Genomic DNA, 14777 nt, shown 5'->3' with positions numbered 1-14777 from the left:
CTTTCTATTCAAGGACAAGTTATTGGTCAATCATGTTTTTGTAAAAAAGAAACATTTTTTTACCTGTACATTTATGACAAGTATGTGTTGTTGGCAGTTTTTATGAAAATGAATCAGTGTGAATATTTTTTGGTCAATAAAATATTTATTGCAGGGAAAAGATACTTATGGATAAAATTGTATACACCGTTTTTACAATAAAAAATAAATTAGTTCAAAATTAAACATACAACAGAACACATAATTTTTCCAAGATAATGAACACTTCTGGAATTTTATTTACACTTTAGTACGCTGATTTTTTTAAAAAAGATATAATTTTATAATGCTTAGTTTTTCTGTTGTATTGGTATTAATATGGAAGCACAAATTTCTTTATTTGCATTAAGGAACATCACTGACTATTTTCATTTTGCCCACTGTTGGGGCCAACCTCAAATTGTAGCACATTCAGATAATCCAACGAGTAATGTACTACCTACCTCAATATCATCACTGTACCTTTCAGTTACGGGAAACGACTGAAGTCCAACTAAAATAGTCAATGTTTATTCAGTACACACTAACTGGTGTCACTTCAGTATTAATGTAGTTATAAATCGTCAGTCAAAATTTATGTTCGATGGTGACGTTTCGAGCAGCCATCTTTCGTTAGATTTTTTGTTCACTTTAAACTTTAATTAAAATTTAACTTAAGCGTAAAGCTGCACAGTCAGGTAAATGTGTCTGTTACCCCTGCAGGGATCTTTGGAGCAGTTCTTTGAACTAGCCATGGAATGTACGAAATTTCGTTTTATTTGTATGTACCAAACTATATACACATTTATATAAGTTCGTTTACACTTACCACGTACTTGTCTCCATGTTTGGTTTGAAGCATGCACGCAGCTTCTTTCAGGTTACTTCTGTACGTAGCATCTGTTCCCGACTCTGGGAAAGTCAGAACTAAAAGAAAAAAGGTAGTTTGATTTGTATTGAATTTCGCGCAAAGTTACTCAAGGGCCATCTGTGCTAGCCGTCCCTAATTTAGCAATTTAAGATTAGAGGGATAGCAGCTAGTCATCACCACCCACAGCCATCTCATTGGCTAATCTTTTACCAACGGGTTGACCGTCACATTATAACGCCACCACGGCTGAAAGGGCTAGCATATTTGGCCACGATGGGCCTCTAAAAGGTAGTTGGAAAAATTAATAGGAGTTTTTATCTCATTAAAAATTATGAACGTTTTTTGATCTGAATCTCAATGAATGAAACACAATTTCCAACTTTCTGTAATTAACTCACATCGTATTATTTCAAAAACCTGACAATTGTTTTTTCTCGTAAAGCCACATTGGGCTATATGCTATGTTCACCAAGGGGAATTGAATTCCTTATTTAAGTGTTGTAAATCTGTAGACTTACCATTGTCCTACCGTGGACAATACGTTTGTTTTACTTACTCTTGTGTATCAAGCGTAAATACGTTACATTTTCGCGAGAATGCTGAGTATTTTCCTTCAATATTATATCTTAAACTAATTAACTAAACAAACGCAATCAATCGTATACCGCCAAGTAGACCAGTACTTCTCAATTCGGTAAATGAGAATTATAAATTACAAAACAAATTATATAGAAAAAGTAATTAGTTATTATTATTCATCATAATTGAAATTTGATACTTATCATTGTAAGTAACCCAATTATAAAGGAGGAGGTCAACACAATTTCTTAACCTACCATTTAGGGGCAATGCTGTCTTTATTATTACACAAAGTACAACGTTATTTCACAGGCAAAACAGATGTTATTTCCAGAAAATAACAAAAGAAATTGACGGCTTATTTAATTTTCACTGACCACTGTATGTACAAAGAAATTCGACGAAAATTGTACAACAAATTCTAAGCAGAAAGTCATTAATTACCATTATTTATTATTGTTGTAGTTTGATAATACATCTTATTTTTTGTTTATTTAAGTTACAATAAAAAAATTGCATTTTAATTTACTACGTTTTGTTTTGTTTTTTTAACTGGGGTGACTGAACTATTGGGTGAAAGATATTGGAAAAAGTTGCGATGCACTGAACTAGCCCATTATAATCACAGCCTCTGCTCTATCAGTTCTGATCCAAACTTCTGGATCTGTAGAATTTTTCACCTTTAAAATAACGTTTCAAATATTCACTCTTCTCTCTGTATTGTAAAAACTTAAGTAAACTGTGGAGTTATTTCTTAGAGTATTAATTAATGACAACTCCATAAACATACTTATTGACTACAGCTCCAATTTATTTTCAAAGTGAATCAGTATATCAAACATTCAGTTTTAATCTATGAGCTTATTATAATCACTGATTTAATTCTAGAACATTCATTGATAACAACCGATAAAATATTTTATCAATCATCATTAAAATATGGAAAATAATAACTAAAATAAGTATTTCTCTCAAGTGTTTATTATGCAAGAATTTAAAAAAAATTATTATAAACAAATAATGAAATTACAATTATTGTAGTTCCTATTCGGTACATTAAATGTCAATAAGGCCAGATGGATAAGGTGCTCGACTCGTAATCTGAGGATCGCGGGTTCGAGTCCCCATTACACCAAACATGCTCGCTCTTTCAGCCGTGAGGGCTTACAATATGACGGTCAATCCCACTATTCTTTGGTGAAAGAGTAGTCCAAGAGTTGGCAGTGGGTGGTGATGACTTCCCTCTAATCTTACACTGCTAAATTAGGGACGGCTAGCGCAGATAGCCCTCGTGTAGCTTTGCGCGAAATTCTAAACAGAAAGAAGTCAATAAAGTTATTGACTGTACAACTTACATCGAGGAATATTAGCAGGAGGGGAAAATATTGTTCTTTTCTTTATTTTTAGTTTAATGCAAAGTTATATGATTAGCTATCCGTACTATGCACATCACGGGTTTAAAAAAAACAACAACGATTTTTTGGCATTCTAAACACTTTAAATACATGTACATAATATAATGATACATTATATAATTATAAAATCGGATAGAACCTTAATTCTGAAAATTTTCATGTGCCCCTTTTCTGGATTCAAGGTTTGTAACATGTATTAATTTCGCTTTAGGTAGATCCGCTTTATAACAGGATGATCGACAGGATGCATACTACGTAATGAAAGTAATATTAAATTTAACTAAATTGACTGAGTTTAAGCGAAGAAAATAAACAAACTGCAGTCATTCTTTGTTTATTATCAAGACAAAAATACAGTATGTGTGCCAGTGGTAGATCGCAGGTAAGGAGAAGGCCAACAATATTTAAAACCCAACTCCCAAAAATACGAAACTTTAAAAGAGGTACTTATTTTAGAAGTCTTGATTTATTCATGCTTCAATTTAAGTTATCTATCTTTCATAACTGAAAACATGTTTGTAACCACAAACGTTGCCATGTTATATAAGGCTTAGCTATTGTTTAAGCTGTAAAACTCCGAAATAACTTTTGAGTTAAGTTAAATCGTCTCACATTATAATTGAATATTTACAAATTATTCTCCCCGGTGAGACAGCGGTAAGTCTGTGGACTTATAACGCTAAAATCAGGAGTTTGGTTCCTCTCAGTAGATACAGCAATATGGGTACATTATTAAACCCTGCATACACTAAAAATCATTAAATCTGTACCAACCTTTGAACATAATGACTTTGTGAGGCTTGCATGCTTCTCTCGTTGCAAAATTCTTAAAATGATTTTTTTTATTGGTTTCAAACCGAGATTCTAATCGGCTCCATTCGCTGTACGACCAGCAACAAAATTGTTGTTAATACCAGTAACAACACTCGACTCTTCCTGGCTGTTGCAAGTACAGAGAAACTGTACAGATAATAAATATGTCGAGAGGCATATTTGTTTTATGTCTCATACCATGAGATGCCACCTTAGTGAATGGTATAAGGGAAATTTTTGTGTGATTTGCTACAAATTATGCATTGTTTCAAGAATCTCACTTCCAAAATAAATAAAATATAGATATTAAAATTAAAAATATAAGAAATATCTCATTTTATCATAAACTCTGAGGAAGAAGCATAGCCTCCTTGCCTCTGAACGGTCACTATTTACTGGACTTGGGAATTGATCAACTGATTTCCTTCCCTCGGTATATCTTCCCATTAACCAAGTAACTTGAGATCCAACGTAGTACCATTTAAATCTAAAGTTTCTTTCTTAACAGAAAATACTGGATCTAACCATATCAATCACAAGTTAATCACGTGCCAAGTCGTTCTGATTGACATAGGGGAGGCTAAAATATTGATATATTACTTAACCTACCATTTATAAGCAATGTTGCTGTTCTTACCGCACAAAGTGCAACGTTATCCCACAGACATAACAGGTTTTATTTTCAGAAAACAACAAAATAACTTAACAACTCTCATCGACCATGTGTTATACGAAAACTGCACTGACCCAGTTGAAATGAATTTTTTTGAAAACTTTACTTTAGAATAAGTAGGTATAAATCGAATGGTGTCACGCCCAAATTCTTTGTGAGTTTTACTATTGAAAGTAATACCTTTGTCAGTTGGTTGGATATTTTACTGAATGTTGGCCCTTTCAGCCATGGGGGTCATTATAACATGACGATCAATCCTACTATTCGTTGGTAAAAGAGTAGTCCAAGAGTTGACGGTGGGTGATGATGACTGGCTGCCTTCCCTCTAGTATGACACTACTAAATTAGAGACGGCTAGCGTGGATAGCCCTCGTGTATCTTTGTGCAAAATTCAAAAACAAACAAACATTCTATATTTTGTTCATAAAAATGTGGTTATCAGTATCACGTGATTGTGTACAGTTTGCCAATAACTATGAATTTCAAAAATGCGCACATGCGCACACACTTTACAGGGCTTCCTGGCTATAGTACTCTCCAATTATCTGCACATGGATTCTTAATTTACTTTACAGATACACAAGAAACAGTTTATAATAACAATCTATACACAACAGTACACGTATATCTAATAGAGGACATCCATATTTGTAGCTCACTGAACAAACGTCTTGGCGTCTTAGCAGTACTTACCAATGATGCGTTCTGTGATGTGAATGATTTCCATGATAAACCGAGGCAACTTGATACGTTATCAGTACTTACTAATGATACGTTCTACGATGTGAGTGATGTCCATGATAAACCGAGGCAACTTGGCATGTTAGCAGTACTTACCAGTGATACGTTCTTCGTGATGATGAGAAACCCACTTGAAATAAAAATGTATCTCAGGATAGCTGGTATGGGTATTTACACTTTTACTAATAAAGCAGAGAACAAAGTTTCAACCTTCTTAGGTTATCTTCAAGTTAACAAAGAGAGAGTTTACAACTGACCGTTGCCGGGTATGTGTTTTAGGGACAAGAGTTTAAACGGATACGGTATTGTTAGGGGCGTTGCAGTTAGATGTTAGATTATTAATTAGTATAGATATAAAGGTGTTCCTTTATGTTGGTTTAACTTTGGTTTTAATTGTATAACCATATAAAACACCCACATACTAAGCAGGGAAACAAATATAAACACACACAAAATCAAAGAAGCCCTACTTATACAACAACTAAAACTAAAATTAAACCATTATAAAGGAACACCTTTATACCTATACTAATTAATAACTTATCATCCAGCTGCAACGTCCTCTACAATCCCCTACTCGTTTACACTCTTTTCCCCAAGATATGGGCCCGGCAACGATCAGTTGTAAATTCTCTATTTGTTAACCTCAAGATGACCTAAGAAGGTCGAAACGTTGTTCTCTACTTTATTAGTAAAAGTGTTAATACCCATACCAGCCGACCTGAGATACAATGATACATTATGTGATGCAAGTGATGTCCATGATAAAACGAGGCAACTTGGCATGTCAGCAGTATTTACCAATGATACGTTCTGTGATGTAAGTGATGTCCATGATAAAACGAGGCAACTTGGCATGTCAGCAGTACTTACCAATGATACATTATGTGATGCAAGTGATGTCCATGATAAAACGAGGCAACTTGGCATGTCAGCAGTACTTACCAATGATACGTTCTGTGATGTAAGTGATGTCCATTATAAACCGAGGCAACTTTTCCGGAGTCCTAAATAAAATACGAAAGGAAAAGAAAAAGTTTACATTTCTCCTCGTGGCGCCTTTGAAAAGACCCTTAAAAAATTTCTTATTGAATATGTGGTTTTCTTTTTAAAAATTCGTGTGTTATGAGAAAAACCTACAGGGAATTGTGTTTGACAAGCAAAAACACTAAACCAGTACTGAACTGATTCAGCTATCAACGACGTGGCCAGTTTTGTTTCAATGTACAAACAGTGTGAACAAGTTCAATACCCTGAAGTTTCTTTAGGCCTAACTTATAAATCACATTTTAAATTATTTAAACAAAAAACATATCACATATATCTATTTGCGATATAAAAGGAAACCAGTCCTTCGTTAAATTATATTTATTTCAGAATTTCATTGTTTTCTTTATTAGGACACATGTATTACAATTTACAAGTTCGATTGCAATACACCAAATTAACCTCTTTTCATTTGTGCTGTTCTTGACAGTCAAAGTACTTAAAAACAAAAACAAAATTGAATACCCAGTTTTTAAGGTGTAACGGATTTACTATTGGATGTTTATTTTAATATCGATGTTACTTTCAGTTAAATATATGTTTCGAAATGTGTGTAACTTACGTATACTGTTAAGTGTGTATTAAGAAATTCCCGCCTATTCCCTAAATCTCTAGAAGATTCTCGAGTATGAGAATAAAAAAATTGTATGATATGTGTATATAAACACAAGTGATTGCCAGTATTGTTGCCAATTAAAATTTCGAGAACCTCGCCTAACGATTATCAAAGGTAGCCATCGCAACACGTGGAGAGAGAGTATATTGTTGTTGGTTTGCTACAGTTGGTATACTGTAAACCTCGGAAGCTATATCGATGACTAATGCTTATCAATCGGTAAACTACAGATATTCGACCAGGAACGTTTACAGATTTCGAACGTCACAAACCGTTTAATTTCAGTGAATTAACTTCGGACGTTTGTATTTCTACGAGGACATTACATATATTCGTCGGTGAAAAACTCTCGTGTGCTCAGTGAAGAAACTAGCTACCTTCCCGTTATGAAATGTACCTGTGCATCAATACAGAATTAATTCACACATCGTGAACCATCGATAAAATATTTAGTTCCAGACCATATAGAAGACTCAGTATTGTTTTCAAGTTTGTTAAACGTTTGTATATAGATGATTATTTGTAACAACTATTTGTAGTATCCGTTATTATAAGTTGTATTATTGCTTGGATATTAAAATATAGCTGTGTTAAAAAAGAAAATTGTGTGTATCAATCTTGTTGGCAAATTTCATACATATCATTATTTAATTAATTTATAAATCAAAATTACAATTTAATTCAGTTCAGTCTGCTCGAAATTGTAATAAGTAACATAAAAAATTGGAGACTTGTCCGAGATAAATTATAATACGTAACAAAATATTAATTTGATTATGTCAAAAAAAGAGCAGACACTTCGCCAATTTTGAGTTAAAACACTACGTTAAAAGTCAGCTGCATGCAGTTAGGAAGTTATGGATTCCGGATTTACATATCTGAAAAGCAAAAACACAGTTTAGAATCCAAGATAAGAAACAATTATGCACTATAGGCATGGCGTCACATTCAACTCAACAATTTTATATCTTATACCACTGGGACGTTAAACAACTCACGCGCTAAAAAACCGCGTTTATCTAAAAGTATTATTACTGAAACTGCAAAAGCAATTTATTGTAGTTTATTAATAGAACAAAGAGGTAATTAAAAGTGTACAGCAACCGTTTGTTTTAATATTTCTTGTACATTATGTTGTTAACATGAAGCTTAAGTATAACAAAAACACTGCTTTTTGTATTCTGTGATGCTGAAGACAATGCGTTTAAATTCTTTTACCTTATGTTGTTGTTTTGCGTGATTCTTGTGTACTATTTCGGTAAATCTCTGAGGCAAAAGGGGTTCGTACAAAAACTGAATTTCAGTATTGTCGGCTTTATATATTTGGTTTGAATGGTTAATTACATTCAAATGAATATCATGTACTTGTATTTTCTATTTCTATCTATATATTTACAGTAATGAAGTAATGCACATGGAAGTAAAAAACAACAAAAGAGGTTATTATTTAGAATCATAATATAGTTCTTTGTATCTTTGGTGTTGACTATCTATTACGATTAGTACGAAGAGTAAACACATAAATTATATCGAACAAATATTTTTGCAGTTACTTTGTATCATTGTAACGTCATATATAAATAGCTTCCAAATTGTTTAACAGGAGTTCCCCTAGTGACAATTATTAGAATCTAAAATGTCTCGGGATATTGAAAGGTAAAATGTTTTTACTTAAAATATTAGCTAATCAAGTCAACTGGTATAAAAATGTACCTCTCATCAATTGATGTAGATATTAAACCAGCAATTTGTTGCCCGTTTTCATAAACATTATTGTATACACATAAGACACATAAAAGCAATAGCCGTATCTCGCATTCCTGAGAAATTGTGTTTATCTGAAAGTATTATTACAAAAAATGAGATTTTTTTTTCGTATTTTAGCAGTGGAACAAGAAAATAAAAAAGTGTACAATAACCTTTTATTTTAATATTTCTTATACGTTATAACCAACACATCGAAATGTATACACTGCTCAGCAGGGAGTAGATTTTTTACACCCGATGTTTTTTGCAACCACTTATGTGGACTGTTCAATTTGCAAATTGGTAATCTCTGATTACGTGAACCTGAAAGCTGTAAACATGCAGTCACAGAGTAATCTTGTTGCCACGATACTTCAAGGTTTCCATGTAGGTTTGTATAAGTGAGGTGTTGTGAACAGTTTTCAAAATGTTAATAGAATAAAGACAAATGTGTCACAAATTAATTGCCACATGAATTTATTCCTGCACACTTCACAGTATAAAAGATGGCCATTATACTTGACAAGGTTACTAATAACTTTCATTGCATGAATTACGTTTTCAAATATTAATAAAATTAGTAATTACCCTTGGTAAGTTTATGTCTACTGAAAAACTGTTCATGTTGTTTGATAAAAATAATTAAAATGTCTTTACGAACTCCTGAAAATTACACATCAATACAATGTAGCACATAATTATCCATACTTTTCATTGAAGTAAGATTCATTTAGTTCTCTAGTCTATATGTTCCCAAACGTAGACCTACTTTGTGATGATCTGTTTATGAATTCTTTCATAAGCTCTTCTATATTTATCTTGTCGACCTCATCTTTGTGAGTGTGACAAACTGCCACATGGTTGAGGCGACACTGAGACACAGTTAACTTTAACCACGTCTTCAACCGTCTTAATGCAGAAAAGCTGCGTTCACATTTGCAGCTGGATACTGGACATACAAGCACAATTTTCATGAGAAGAAACACTTCACTAATCATCTGCTGGCTTGTTTCATGCATTTTACAGAAAGTATCCTTCGCACCTTTCAGAGATACTGCTTTTGTTGTTCGTTTGATCATGGGCAACTGAAACTCGAGCCGTTGTGCAGAGATTTCTGGATAAAAGTTTATAACCGAGTTGTCAATCTTGCCAGATGTGATCATGTTCTCAAGTGCCAGATATTGCATCAAGTCATTGTTGTCTGCATTGAATCTAGTGGTCAGATGTTGTATGACTGTGTCCACAAATTCAAAATATTGGCTTGTGTAGTAATCTCTAGCTGTTGCAGAATGGTGTGCTGAGCCATCACCTGTTATCCTTCTGGGGGGTCTGCGTATGCATGGTAGTTCAATAGGCACCAGATCTAGGAAAGTTACCTTTTTCTCAGCTTCATTAAATATCTTGTAATTTTCTTCTGTTCACAATACCCGCAATTGCTCAACTGTCATTGCAGATGCTTCAATCATGTCAGATACTGTCACTGATTTCGCTTGAAATGCACGGTTTAGTCCCTATAATGCAGCTAATGGATGCTGAGCCATCAACAATCCTAAAACTGTCTTTCCTTTGTCAAATCTGTCCAGCAGACCTCGTGGTTTCACTGCTACACCTAATTTTTCATTTGCCAATTCAGACAAAAAATCAACAATGTCACTGTAGTGAAAATTAGCACATGTAATTGCAGATAAGCGGCACAACCAGCGTGTTGGACACACTGGGCGGATGTATTTAACTGGACCATTGTGGCTGTCTAATGATACAATATTTTCAAAGATTGTCTTGTATTTGCCTGACCTCTGAAGCAAGACACCAAGTTCATGTACCCACTGGATAGAATCTCGAACACATTCACAAGCTTCAACTGCATGTTGCATTATTAAATTAACCTTGTGTGCTCCGCAGTGAAAAAAAACAAAGTTGACGGTTGCTTGTCTTTTATTTTTGCCTGGCATCCACTGTACACACCACTCTTGCTAGCGGCTCCATCACGAGTTTGTGCTCTTAATCCTGACAGTGGTAAATTGAGTCTAGTCAGTACATCAAGTATAGTCAAGGATATTGTTTCACCAGTTGTATTGGAAACACTGTACAAACCAATAAATGTCTCATGGACGTCAAGGTTCTCATCTATGTATCGTACACATATTGCTTCCTGTTCGGCACCTGTAACATCTTGAGTGCCATCAACCATTAATGCAAAGAATTTACTTTGCTGCATTTCGTGTGCTATGTTCCTCAGTATTTGATGGCTGAACATCTCCATTATTTCATTCTGAGCCTGGGGTGATGTGAATGTGGCTTTCTTTGACAAGTAGGCCGTCAACTCAGGATCTTCCTCTTCCAGGAGCTTCATGAACTGTAGGAAGTTCCCCTCCGTATCAGTGTGTCCACGTAATGCTAAACCGTGATGCAGTGAGAAACGTAAACTATTTTGGCTAGACTTCTTTTGCATTCTTCCTGCTGCTTCTTTTTTTTTTCCATCATGTAGCTGGACAGTCACTGGAGTTACATCAAGTGAACCTTCTGGAGATATAACAAATCTGTGCTGAGAGGAGGATTGGTGTTCGTTGAATTTCTGTTTTGCCTTTTTCCAGTTGCAAAAACCGGTGGATATGAAGGTATACTCCACTGGCCTCTCCAATTTCCCTGTAAAAAGGCCTCTATTTTCCGCCTTGGCACAATGAAAGCATATGACTTTTTGAGTCTGATTGTCGAAGTGCAGCCATGGGAACTCATCAAACCACTTCCCCTGTAAGTTGATATTTTGAGATTTTGCTTTCTGTAGTGGTATTAGTTGTGCATCTGGATGATATGGCTTTCCATACTGTATCTGTGAAGTGTCAGATTTTTTATTACTGCACAAACTTGTTTCACAACTATCTGGTGGTTCATGATGTACAATAGTTGCACAAACATTTTCAGACTCGTCCTCTGATGAACATGGTATTTCCTTTGTATGGCAAGTTTCTATTCCTTTGCCTGGGGTTGTTGGATTATCTGCATCTGCATTGTCACTTGTAGCACTAGTAACTGGCTTGCAGAACTGTCTTGCTTGTCATAATTGGAATCTGTTTTCCAGATGACTCAACAGGCTAAAATACAGTCTTTATTGAAAAATTCTAACGTACAACGAACGACGATAGAACAGAATGTAAGTAGAACTGAACTGTACAATGTATTTAAGTCGAACGCGCGAACCTCACAGTGACTACCGAGTTGACTGACCGCTTAGGCATCGCTGGGACAATAAGGTGTGCTGGTTACAACACACGTAATTGCAAGTTTCTCGAAAAATACTTAAACAATCACAAATATATTATATTCCTGTTAAAGCTCATCAAAAGGCAACACGTTGTGATATAATGTCTATAAGTACGTCTATTAAATAAAAACACCTAAACAAAAACTAGCAATACAATTCGAGTGGAGGCTTCAGGCCGTTGAAATCGCTCCTTTTGTGTTCTAATTATACAAGAAAATACAATATTTTTATTATCTATGATATGAGAATATATTGTTCTTTTACCATAAAGCACCAAAACTTTATTAGAGGACGATGATAATCTGAAATTTCATGGATTAATGAGGGCCACAAACACAGGTATAATGAGCCCTGTTGTAAAATCGAAGCTCAGACTAAAGGGAGCGGAGGGGGGTGATGTAGGGCGCGTCTGGATCCGAGCGGCCCGAACCTGTCGTTAACTGTACACTAAACGTACACTATAATCAGCGACTTCGGCAGCTAAGGAGAGTAAGGCTAGACATGCATAAGAGCAAATGGCGTAGGAAAACCGCACAATATACACATAAGATTGATGCAGCTACAAGCTACAAATGGCCTGCCAGGTCTAGATCACAGGAGTTTACACTTGGGAGAAATATTTTCAAATTTCATGCTCTGTTCAATCTGTTGTGATGAAAATTTTACTTAATCTTACATTACGTACAAGACGTAGGTAGATCCTGTGATAGTGCTTGCAAGCCTTGGATGTATACTTATGCCTACTGACTGATACTTACGAACTATCGATTAGATCGAAAAGCTTAAAAGTACGCCTATATTAAAGAAGTACATTTCGGCTACTGAAAAAGCCTACATCTAGGCCTAATTATGTATTTCGATTGGTAAGAACAGGAGAATCAAAAGAACAAACACACAATTTGTAGGCACGTGATGCAATAAAACAATTCAACAGACCAAACTATAGGGGGTAATGATTGTATGCACCATACCCCCCACCTAAAATGAAGGGGGATGTATAACCCATCCCCCCAGGATCTACGCCCCTGTCAGACCATCATTAATAAACTGTTATAAACATCTGACATAACTGTCCAAACTTTCTTTAAATTTATCGATATTACTAGAGACTGAAAAAAAGTATTTTAATTCAAATTGATAACGTATTACTAAGTAAGTTATGGAAAATAGGCAGCTTATTAAACTTAACACATGTGAAAGAACAATCAGCTCTACTGCAGTTGTTTTTAATTGATGTCTTTTACCATATTTTAATTAATTCATAACACATTTGAACTCAGAAATGTGGAAAAAAAACAACCCAATAACAAATAGCATATCATATCTGAGATTCTGGTTTAAGTACATAGAGAAACTCGATGTTGCAGCGTAAAGCACCAAAGATACATGCAAACGTTATTATATATGATGCCACAATTTACTAAGTTATTTTATGGAAACCTTTAATAACGAGTTACATTTGACTGACCTTGGACTTGGAATGACGCTGAAATTTCTGACATCCGGGTCTTCCTACGAACATGAAATTTCTTTTAGTCATTATTCATCATTCAAAAATGTTTAAATATACATACCAGTTAAACATCGTGGTAGATAAATAAAGAGCATATTAAGTGCTCTCACATTAATTGAGTTTTCTATATAAGTTATTAATATTTTAAATTGGGCTTTTTCAACCACTTCTGGCGGAAGTCAAGTTCGTTAGTCGGTATACAACTACACACCCACGCACACATAAAAGATTAATAATGTAAGTTTACCTATAACAATTTAAAATGTATTTTATCCTGTCTATACACAAAGCATTTCAGGTTCTTCTAAAAGTAAATCCTATGTATGGGTGCTTTCTTGTTGTAAACCTACACTGGGCTATCTGCTGAGTTCACCGAGGGAAATGGAACCACTGATTGTTGTAAATCCGTAGACTTTAGCGCTGTACCAGCGGGTGACATATAAACTGCAATTAAAATTAAAGAAGCAGATAATACCGCAGAAAATAATTACGTTTTCAAAATCAAAGTGCATCTCGGGACAAAACTAAAGGATTGCGATTCAAAAACTATTTCTCACAGTTCTTATGGAAGAAATGACCTGTAAACTAAACGGTTTTCTTAAAGATAAAAGAAACGCTGAAGGATAATTTTTAAATTCAATGCCTTGATAATTTGTATTTTTTAAAATGTAAACAGGATTAGGTCCTTCCATGGTATTGGTGGTCAAATAAATAAATTAGTAGCAATGAAACAGGCCAAAACACTACCTAATACGTTTCTTAACAGAACAGATGAAAAATAGGAAAGGAGGACAATGGTTATGTCAAAGTTCAGGGTATAAAGACTTAAAATATAAAGCAAATGGGTTTTGTCAGAATTTAACAGATAAAAATATTGTACACACTCAGGCACACATATGGTACATAATTACGCAACGAAACGAGCGTATCGAAAACAGTAAAGACATTTTCGCTTTTGTACATCAGAGAAACAAAACACGTGACTGGTTAGTTTCATAAATAGAAAATGGCGCTGGATATACAGTTTCATAAAGTGAACATGTAACTGAAGTTTCATAAACAAAATACGTGACTGGTTACGCAGTTTCATAAAGAGAACAAATGACTGATTATTTTTCATAAACAAAAAATGTGATTAATTAAACAGTTTCATAAACAAGACAAATGAATTATTAGAAAATTTCACAAAAATGTCAAGTACTTCTTTATCTATTGTTCCATAAACTTAGAACAAGTGACCGAGTGGATAGTTCCAATAAACCGAACAAGTGACCGACTAGATAATTCCAATAAACCAAACAAGTGACTGACTAGATAGTTCCAATAAACCGAATAAGTAATCGACTAGATAATTCCAATAAACCGAACAAGTGACATACTAGATAGTTCCATAAACAGAACAAGTGCTTTTCCCTCTATGATTTCATAGCTAAATAGATGTGGTATTTATAACAAGTAATTGTCTATCAGATACTCTGCACGG

At 34.5% G+C, this 14777-nt stretch overlaps 1 protein-coding gene across 23 annotated transcripts in view; it reads right to left on the bottom strand.

The window, feature by feature from the left end:
- The window catches only part of LOC143235073 (tensin-3-like), a 172922-nt gene that overhangs the window by 55727 nt on the left and 102418 nt on the right, over nucleotides 1–14777 (bottom strand). For 19 of the 23 annotated variants that reach the window (XM_076472849.1, XM_076472851.1, XM_076472848.1 and 16 more), the window contains 3 exons: nucleotides 13250–13293; nucleotides 6056–6117; nucleotides 848–945 (listed from right to left, as the gene is read on the bottom strand). In XM_076472849.1, the coding sequence (XP_076328964.1) occupies nucleotides 848–945; nucleotides 6056–6117; nucleotides 13250–13293 (204 nt within the window). Of the gene's footprint in view, nucleotides 1–482; nucleotides 587–847; nucleotides 946–5911; nucleotides 5958–6055; nucleotides 6118–13249; nucleotides 13294–14777 lie in introns of those variants that run through there. The other 4 variants (XM_076472864.1, XM_076472867.1, XM_076472868.1 and 1 more) reach the window with 2 other exon arrangements.

This window comes from Tachypleus tridentatus, chromosome 12 (genome assembly GCF_004210375.1).
Source record: "Tachypleus tridentatus isolate NWPU-2018 chromosome 12, ASM421037v1, whole genome shotgun sequence".
In the NCBI taxonomy this organism is placed as follows: domain Eukaryota; kingdom Metazoa; phylum Arthropoda; class Merostomata; order Xiphosura; family Limulidae; genus Tachypleus; species Tachypleus tridentatus.
Note: the sequence above shows the minus strand (reverse complement) of the source record. Positions and strands in the feature narration are given on the sequence as shown.